Source organism: Gymnoscopelus braueri (assembly GCF_963280865.1).
Source record: "Gymnoscopelus braueri genome assembly, chromosome: 11".
Taxonomy (NCBI): domain Eukaryota; kingdom Metazoa; phylum Chordata; class Actinopteri; order Myctophiformes; family Myctophidae; genus Gymnoscopelus; species Gymnoscopelus braueri.
The window spans coordinates 11280676-11290279 of NC_137613.1; the positions used below are offsets into that span (position 1 = coordinate 11280676).

Genomic DNA, 9604 nt, shown 5'->3' on the forward strand with positions numbered 1-9604 from the left:
TGCTCCATAATATTTACGGTTAACCATTAACCGTTAGTATTAACACATTGAGTGCCAAACACGTAGATCTACTAGTGTTTGCAAATACACCTGTCGAGTATTTTTGCGGTTGTCGCTTGTTGAGGTATTTTGCCTGTCAATCATCGCCTCTATACTCCGCGGGGACGAGGCGGGATTAATGGACTTTGACAGCAAAGTCCACGGGCCAATCACAGCACTTTTCTGAGCCTAATTATTCAGCAAAACCCCAAACCACAGAAAATCCACTGAATGTTCAAAGTTCCGTTTTTTTTTGGGTGTAACTGAGGTCAGAAAACCTAAACAAAAAAACGAATCCCAGGGCTAAATTATGAGTACCACAACCAATAATGATTATAATAATAATGGTGGTAAGAGCAGCAACAACGCCACCCCCCAAGCCCCAATCTGTTTGCAGGTTGTGTGGCCCTCGGCTTGGTACCCTAGACATAATTTGGCCCTTGGGGAAAACTAATTGGGGAACCCTGATGTAATGTGTTATTGGCTCACAGACACAGAGAGTTCCCATGTGTATCTGTGCAGCCCGCCTGTTTAGAGTAGTTGTCTTCCGGTTTCCAATGTGTATGGTCGTAGAGTGATACAGTATACTGCCTACCTGTACTGCTGCTGTGTTATCGCTGACCTGAAATGCTGTTATTGTGCCTGCAACGAGTACTGTAAACCTGCCGTTCTGCCAGTAAAACGTCCTGACTGTATATTCCTTGTCGTGGCATTATTCCACCCACTCGCCTCCAACGCCACACAAGTTTTGTGTCGCCAAAGTAAGTCCACCACAATATGTTCTGTCTCTCTGTTGTTTCCCTTTAAATTCTTCCTCATAACTCGGACTTCAGAAAAACTAAATTGAAACATTGTGTTAATTGTGTAATTAAGGAAACTGAGAGATGATGTGACACTTTGGAGACATTGTTAACATACTGATGATGTGATACCAGCTCTGAGTCTAACGCCCTGCTCTGCACATTCCTCTGACAGGAGAGAGAGTTCAAACATATTTATGTTATAATACCTCAACTATTTTATTACCATTAAAAACAAATCACACAAGTTAGCATATAATGAAAGTAATAAAAGTGAAACTACCTACCCTCCTTCAAAACCGCCATAAAAGAGCAAATGGCTGCAATTTACAACTGGACCTAGACAAGTCTTCGAGCTTGCCAAAATGAATGAAACCCCCACTGTTTTTCTGTAAATATACTTTTACTGCTCCTATATTGATGATCTCTTGTATAGTATTGTATGTGTCTTTATATGTCTTGATGAATTGAATACACAGGACCACAATGGAAACAAGCCCTCAGGGCTTTGTGTGTTATCCTTTTAGCATTATTGTGTAACTGTACCTCTGTAATTTTTGCAAACTGTTAATAAGCCATGGAACGCATCTGTGTCATTTTAGATTTCTTTGGCTATTAAAAAATAGCAGATAGGCCTATACAAGCTCACCGAGTGCCACGCTATGAGCTTGTAGATCTGCTATTTCTGAAAACAGAAATTGTGAAAATGTGTGCAAATCTTTGAATATAGTAGTACTTTAACAAAAATATTTTCTTCTGGTGGGGGGTCCCTGGAACAACATATTTTGAGATGGGGGGGGACAAATACATATCATTTTGGGGGTACTTAAAAAAGTCTGAGAACCACTGATTTTATAGCAACATAAGCTTTTTTTCAAAAAAGTATTCAAATCAACCAAAATAACATACAGCATTATGGCCCAACTCTATGACACCTACAGTATGACATGGCTCGGTATAGACCAATTATTTGTTTACCAACATTGAGACTGGACGCAGAGGTGATTGTTTCATGCAATCAATTCCCAACATATTGTTTCGGGGTACGCTGGTTTCAGTTCATTCAACCTCCTCTTGTGTGTTGGCTAGTGAGGCGCGTCCTAGCGAGACTGGGTTTCATTTGGTGCCGGCCTGCGTGCGCACACTGGATCTTATCAGTGTGACGTCGTCTGTTAAGGGGTCTATAGATGCAGCCGTTTATCTGCAGCAATTACTTAATGGCGGTCAACCGTTTTGGCAACACAGCACATTTCACACGTTCATCTAACATTCTAATCCTTCGACGACGCCCCAGATGATGATAATATCCATTTGATTTCAGATCATGAATCATTCATCACACATTCAATACACGGCCTTCGCTCTCCCGTCTGCCAGTCTTTCCCCCATGCATGCACTAAATGAGATGTCAAACTCATAGATCAACCACTAATTGGAACACAATCATAAGGGGTATGAAGGCCATACAGTCAGATCATTAATGCGCGTTGCTGGTAATGGAGAGAGGACAGCAATCAGAGACGGAATTGAACACTATTAGAGCCAATTAGCGTGCATGGTGATGCGGCTCAGATTAACCACTTTTCAAACCCTATATTTTGAGGAATGTCGTAGAGATTGAAGAGTGCAGTGAGCGATATATATAGGATGGACTTATTCCTCTATACCCCAGGGGTCTTCAACAGGGATCCGCAGGACCCCTAGGGGGTCCTCAGAGTTACTACAGGAGGGGGTCGCCACAATCTTTGTGTGATATAGTTGTTGTTGTTTTTTTTTACATTAACCACTTGAACCCTAGCATCCCATATCTGAGGGGAACTTTCGCCAAAAATAGCAGATCTACAATCTCACAACGCCTTGCAGCGCAAGGCGTTGAGAGCTTGTAGATCGGATATTTTCGGGCAAAGAGTTTTGGTGTAGACTAGAGGGGAAAAAGAGAAAATCAAGTGCTGAGCAAAAGGTCATGTTTACTAGTGATTACATGTCTGTGAAAATACACATTATTAATCCAACATGACAGTGCTGTCAAACAAAGTCTATAGCCATCTATGAAATCTATGAAAAGGTTTAATCTGTAACACAAATTTATACAATATGTAGTGGGGGGGGGTCCCTGCTTCATCTCTCTCTCAGCTAAGGGGTCCTTGGCCTGAAAAACCTGGGAGACCCCTGCTCTACACTATAGCCTAGGGTGAGTCTGGAGGGGCTTGGTCAGTCCTTTGTGCCGTTTGCTATGAGAACTGCAATGTGCGATATTCATAGCATGCATGCATATATTCATAGCAATATGCGAGCCTGCGTGTTCACGTCATGTATACTTTACATTTATACTAAAGACCATTTTTCAAATATTTTATTTTTTAACCCTTTGGACTAAACAGCCAATTTTACATGGAGTTATGGAGTTAAGTATTGAGGGTTTAAGTGGTTAAATGTCTGAAAATAGACATTAAGACAAATCCAACACAACAATGATGTTGTGTTGGATTTGTCTTAATGTCCCTACCTCCCCCAATGTTAATGGGGGGGGTAGACTGATGATTCATCATTCTCACTGATCATTGATATGATGGACCCAGTATTCATTTCATAAAACTATGACGACAAATGTTGGTCGACTATACATATACAATTTCTAAACACAATTCATTCAAAAGACTAAAACTAAATATCTGCTGTCAAAATGAACACTGCAAAAACACCACCACACCTGTTATTGTAGGTTCTTATTTATATGTTACAATATCTATGCTTATGAACTAAATATTATGTATGTCTTTGGTCCTCCTGGTTTGTATTGTTAAACATTTCCCATCCCATGTTTATAAAGTATTACGCCAGTTTATTTAGGGATAAACAGAACACAAGTTCTGATCACAATAGTTTGACTGGTCAGTAGAATAGAAGAGAACTTCAAATATCTACAATATCAACACAATCATGTCAAAGATGAACAAGAATAATGTGGCATAATGTCACAAAGTGGGTGAAAAAAAGGGATCCACACATGAATTAAAAATGCTAAAAGTAATTTATTAAAACTTGCATTGCATAAACATTAAACAATTATAAACACAATTGAACCAAAAGAGTATGTAAACACGTGTACAATAGACAGAACAGTCTGAGCTGCACAGGCTTCAGAGAAATCAAACAACCAAAACATCAGCTACTGTATGACATTTTCATGTCAACGACCCCAAAATCAATGTGTTTACTGAAAACGAAAATGTGTGACAAAAAAACTGTATGTTAAACAATATGTTAAACAGTGTTAAAACATGTTAAAAATGTTAAAGGACCTGCTCCCATGTCTAACAGCGGTAACATGGTTACACCTAGACATTCTGAGTTTCAATCTACACCCTTTACCAAACCAAATAAACAACCAAAAAAAACATCACATTTTAGGAAGGGACGAGTCTCGAATGTGTCAGTGACAAAAAGAGAGTCCACACATGAATCAAAATGCAAAAAAGAGAAAGAAAAGCTACACCACATTACACCCAAAACGTTATAATGTCCTGCTGATGCTGCCCCTCTCTCAGCAACCCTGAGGGGCACATCATTATGCTAAATAATTAGAAAGATATATCATTTATGGTGCAAGCTGTAACATGCCATCAAGAACTCCATGAATGCTGTTCATTCTGATGTGGATTATTCATCACTGATCAATGGTTCCCTTTCCTGTGAAGTGTTTCTATCCCTTGGTTCCTTTTCCTCTGAAGTTTTTTTAGTGTATTTCTTATACAGCTGGTAGCCGTAGTATCCTGCTCCAATTCCTAAACCTACAACAGCTCCCACTGCAGCACCAATTGGGCATGCTACAGCTAAAACTACAGTTTCAAAAGCAACTGCGACCCCTCCTCCGATGGCACCGCCCGCTGCAACAGCAGCGCTAGTAGCTGCAGTAAATACTTGAAATACCTTGACCATATCTTTCTTTTCCTCACTCATCCTTTTTTCCCACTTTGCGTCATTCTCACTAACCAGTCTCTCTTTCTGTCTTTTTTCCTCTTCCCTCTCTGCACTTATCTGTCCCTCTTTCTCTCTCTCCATTTCCCTGGCTGCTTCTTGGAACATCTCATTGGTGTAGTGGCTTCGTCCATTCATTTCCAGCATGTTGGTGATTTTCTCCACCAGCTCATTGACCTGAGAGGGCTCCTGGGTTTCGTTGTTGAAGACATGGTAGCGACCGTTACATTTGTGAATTAACGCTTGTAGTTTCTGACTCTCTTTCAAAAAGTCTTCAACTGATACTTCTTTAAGCCTGTCAACGTTAGTGAAGAGAATCATGGTGTATTGAATTGACTTTTGGCCAAATAATTCCTGAATCAACTCCACAGATTTCTGCTCCTCGTCTGTGAATCTGTCTAGTTTGATCACAACCAGGATGACATGAGGGCCAGGAGCAGCTAACTTAATACAATCACTAATCTCTTTAAGAGTTTTCTCTTTATCACTGCACAAGGTGTCAAACAATCCTGGTGTGTCAACAACTGACACCGGAAGACCCAAAAAATTCACTACACTTTTGGCCTCCTGACAGCTAATTGTCACAGATTCAGGTGAAGCTCTGGATACAAAACCTTTGGAACCCAGGATAGTGTTTCCAGTGGCGCTCTTTCCATTCCCAGTCTTCCCAACCAGCACAACCCGAAGTACTTCGTCATTTGTTATGGAAGCTGATGGATTAAAGTGATACGATAAATCCATTAGAGGTTTCTATAAAACATGGTTTAATGACTCTAACTCTTAGAGCCATTGATTAAACCATGACAATTTAATAGTAATTATATTTCATGAGTGACTTTCTCCTCATTTGACCACACACTGTAAAGTATAAATGTAAAATGTAGTCGTTGCCTTGTAAGATACATACCTTCACCTCCCTTATTGCTTTCTGCACCTCCACTCATGTCTGCCTTGGGTTATTTTCTTACTAGAGGGAGAGACAGAGAGACATACAGAGAGGCAGGTCAAGACAGGTCGAGACAGAGAGACATACAGAGACAGGTAGAGACAGAAAGATTTTGTATTGATTTTTTCCACACACTAAGTGAAGCGAAAAAGAAAACATGGATTCCAGGCTAGAGGGCTAAATGGGCTGCAGCGCGCACACGCATGTACGCACACGCACACGCACACGCACACACACACACACACACACACACACACACACACACACACACACACACACGTTATTTTTGCTTATTGTTTTGCGTAAAGCACACTGAATTGCCTTGTTGTTGAAAAGTGCTCTACAAATAAACTTGCCTTCCCTAATTAGTCAAATTGTTGCAAGATATCATTTTGTGAAATGACAAGACTTAAACGATTTCAAAAACACTTTTCAGTTTTCATTTGTAAAATTACTTTACAAAATGTCAGCTGCTGACCACTGACTAAAGGCTGGCATTAACATCAATTAAAGCGATTTAAGTCACACTTTCCCATCTACATTTTCTAACAGTTGGAGCTGCCAGGACATACTTGCACTGTATGGTCTTCTGTTTGTACCCTTTTAGTAATGTTTATATGTGCTCTTTTTATAATGTTGCTTGTTTTCTGCATATCTGTACGGATGGAAATTAGCATTCTTGCTAAATCCAGTGTATTTACACGGCATTGTATGTGTGGTGTTCATTAATATGCACGGTCCCTTCCATATGCATGTATAAATAAATGTCTCTAAAAGACAAACGTGTCTCACCTGCTTCACTGTTGAAATTCTCTAGTAGATTTTAAGAGACAGAGAATAAAGACAATGAAGATGATGATGTTCTGGGTTCTATAACTTCTGCATCTGCATCAAGGAGCAGCTCCTACAGATCCTACAGAGACAGAGAATAAAGAGCGTTGAATCTCTGGTGTGTATCTACTGTACCTGTAAGGTGTGTATCTGGTGTGTATCCTACATTAGCACTCTGGGATGAGCTGTGTGGCTCTCAGTGGTGGAAAAAGTACTCACATCTTTACTCACATATTTTCAAATAGTCAAAATTCATGTAGGGCTGAAGTGGTTAATGTATGTTTTTTAATAATAATCTAAATCTGCAAAGTAGTAGTAGTAACTAAAGTTGTCAAATAATTGTAATAATAATAATGAATTGCATTTTTATAGCGCTTTTCCAAGTGCTCAAAGCGCTTTACAATGGTTCATTCATTCATACAGGTGGGGGACATTGGGAGGTGGAGCGGCGAACAGTCGACGCCAGCGTCCCCACTTTTCCCACATTCACACACCAATGGTGGCAAGCGAGCGCCGACCGAATCATTGGAGGCAATGTAGGGTTCAGTGTCTTGCCCAGGGACACTTCGACATGCGGTCAGGAGGAGCCGGGATTCGAACCGCCGACCCACGGATCATTGGACGACCTGCTCTACCTCCTGAGCCACAGCCGCCCTTCGTTTTTGTAGTGGAGTAAAAGTACAACATTTGACTCTGAGATGTATTGGAGTAGAAGTAAAAGTATCAAAAATTGGAAATACTACATTAAAGTAAAAGTACCCCAAAATTGACTACTTGAGTAAATGTACTTAGTTTGTTTGTTTGTTAGTAACGTCCCTAACAGAAACCAGAGGTTGTGTGCGTGCGTCGATGCGTGGCCCACACTCTGACACGGGCTTGGTTAAAGTGCAGTTTGTCGTGTCATGACAATTAACTGCCACCTTTTTATAGAGGTACAGCTCCTCTGGTTTAAATTCACTAAACAAGCTAAATGCAATAGGCTTACACAAAGGTCCGTGGCACATTTGAGAGCATTGGCAATAATTGAAGCGAGGCCAAATTTAAGTTTAAGTTTAAGTTAAAAAGGTAAAGACCCACATTTAATAAATAAAAACTTTTTATATTTATAGTGGCATCTAAGCGCCCAATAAAATACAGACTAAGACTCCGGCAGAATAAATGAGGGTTGGCAGCCCTTGTATTTTTGGATAGCCTACTTATAACTTTCACTCCACTACATTTCAAAGACAAATTGTACTTTTGACTCCACTACAAAAGTTTGCATTGCTTTGTAAAACGTCTAAATTCCACCGTTCCACCAGTGACAAGGTTTGGTCATTTCAAACAAGATTTAAAAATGCTTATTTTAGTTCACCCAAAAAATTACTTATTTTCAATCAATTACACACTCCATGAAGCCTTGTTTTTTTTTTCGTTTTCTTTTGTCGCATTCCTGAGCCAATAATTTGATGACCGGCGGGAGACTCTGCGACAAAAAAAATATCTCCATGAATTCAAGGCTTCATATAGTGTGTAATTGAAGTTATTTTTTGGGTTAAAACCGGGAAAGCATCTGTGTCATTTTAGATTTTAGCTATATACTGTACATAGCAACTAGAGATGCGTGGATCGCGGTTTTAGCCGCGGTTGCCGCAGTTAACCCCAGTTTGGGTGGATTTGGTTCAATCAAATATAATTATTAATTAATATTGGATAAATCGCGGGTGAAATAATGCGGGAATAAAATGTATGATATCAATCTATAGGCCTATTATAGCTTTTAAAAAGCACAACATCTCGCCGTGCGTGCGTTTGTAGTATTTTAATATTACGTAATTTTACATCAGGCACAAATTAGCCGCCTACTGCACGTTGTCAACAACAGTGTACAGCATGCAGCCGGTGTTGCCAGATCTTGCGAGATAAATAAGCAGCCAGGTCTATGAAAACAAGCCCAAAACATGCACCAAATTAGCCCAAAAGTCGCTTATAAAAAGCAGACATGGCAAAAAAAAACGAAAGTAAAGTGAATGAAGCTCTTATAATTATAATCTATAATTAATGCGGTTGGATGGTGGGTGGATATTGAACATGTATACGCTGATTTGGGTGACGATAAACCCCATTCGCGCATCATAGTAGCAACATAGGTTTTTGAGAAAACTAAAAAGAATTGCAGATCTACAAGCTCGCAGCGCGTCACTTTGTGCCATGCTGCGAGCTTGTACATCTGCTATTTCTGAAGAAAAAAAATGTAATCTTGAAAGTGTTTTAACAATTTTGAATAATTTAGATTTTTTTTTAGACACAAATCTTGGGGTCCCTGGCACAAAACATTTTCAGATGGGGGGTCCGCGGCCATATTTATGTATCAATTTGGGACCCCAGTAGAGCCAAAACCACCACAACGCTACATATGGCCACAGTAGAGCCAAAACCACCACGGTATTGGTAGGCTATGTGAATTATCATAACTCATGATGGATGATTTATCCATCATCACATTGTCCTGTAGGCCTACTAATACATGTACAAAAAACATTGGAGTCAGTAGTTTCAGTCATGCCATAATTCTACCACATATATTACTCATCATCAAACATTACATCGAATCCAGATTAAGTCAAAGAGACATTTTACCTTCATCTGCAGAGGAGATGTTCAAAGAAAAGACGTTGCTGAGTTGATCCGCCTTCAACAATCAACAAGAGTGTCTGAGTTCAACTGTTGTCCTCTCACTCAGCTAAATACTGTGGAGAAAAAAAAAACTGAGGTCAAAATGGACATTCATACTTAACCCCTCCCACCTAAAATGTGTTGTTTGCTCTTCCACAAATGCCTATAACAAAAAAACTAGGGCTGTCAAAGTTAACTTGATTAATCGCAATTAACTCACCGTTATGTTAATCGTGATTCATTATTTTAATTTAATATTTAATTTAATATTTATTTTAGCCATTTGACCTATTCGTAGTTTAGGACAGGGTCTCTATGTCAGTGAGCATGTTTTGCTGTTATGTGTTGTGGATTT

The 9604-nt window shown here is 39.6% G+C and overlaps 1 protein-coding gene across 2 annotated transcripts; it reads right to left on the reverse strand.

Annotated features, from left to right (window-relative positions):
* Positions 1 to 3910: 3910 nt before the first annotated feature.
* On the reverse strand, positions 3911 to 9322 carry LOC308095296 (GTPase IMAP family member 9-like). Of its 2 annotated transcripts, XM_080442297.1 has the most exons (4): positions 9214 to 9322; positions 6556 to 6676; positions 5725 to 5784; positions 3911 to 5527 (listed from the first exon to the last, which is right to left on the reverse strand). In XM_080442297.1, exons 3-4 carry the CDS (start codon positions 5759 to 5761, stop codon positions 4500 to 4502), a joined length of 1065 nt encoding a protein of 354 aa, XP_080298423.1. In that variant the 5' UTR covers positions 5762 to 5784; positions 6556 to 6676; positions 9214 to 9322; the 3' UTR covers positions 3911 to 4499. The 2 variants fall into 2 exon arrangements, with proteins under 2 accessions (XP_080298423.1, XP_080298424.1); XM_080442298.1 differs by lacking the exon at positions 6556 to 6676 and having other exon boundaries at positions 9214 to 9246.
* Positions 9323 to 9604: the final 282 nt, after the last annotated feature.

Excerpts from the sequence above, each read along its gene's own strand:
- LOC308095296 (XM_080442297.1), bottom strand. The coding sequence starts at position 5,761 with ATGAGTGGAGGTGCAGAAAGCAATAAGGGAGGTGAAG. Across the intron at positions 5,528-5,724 it reads AAGCAATAAGGGAGGTGAAG|CTTCCATAACAAATGACGAA; the intron begins GTATGTATCTTA and ends TTAATCCATCAG.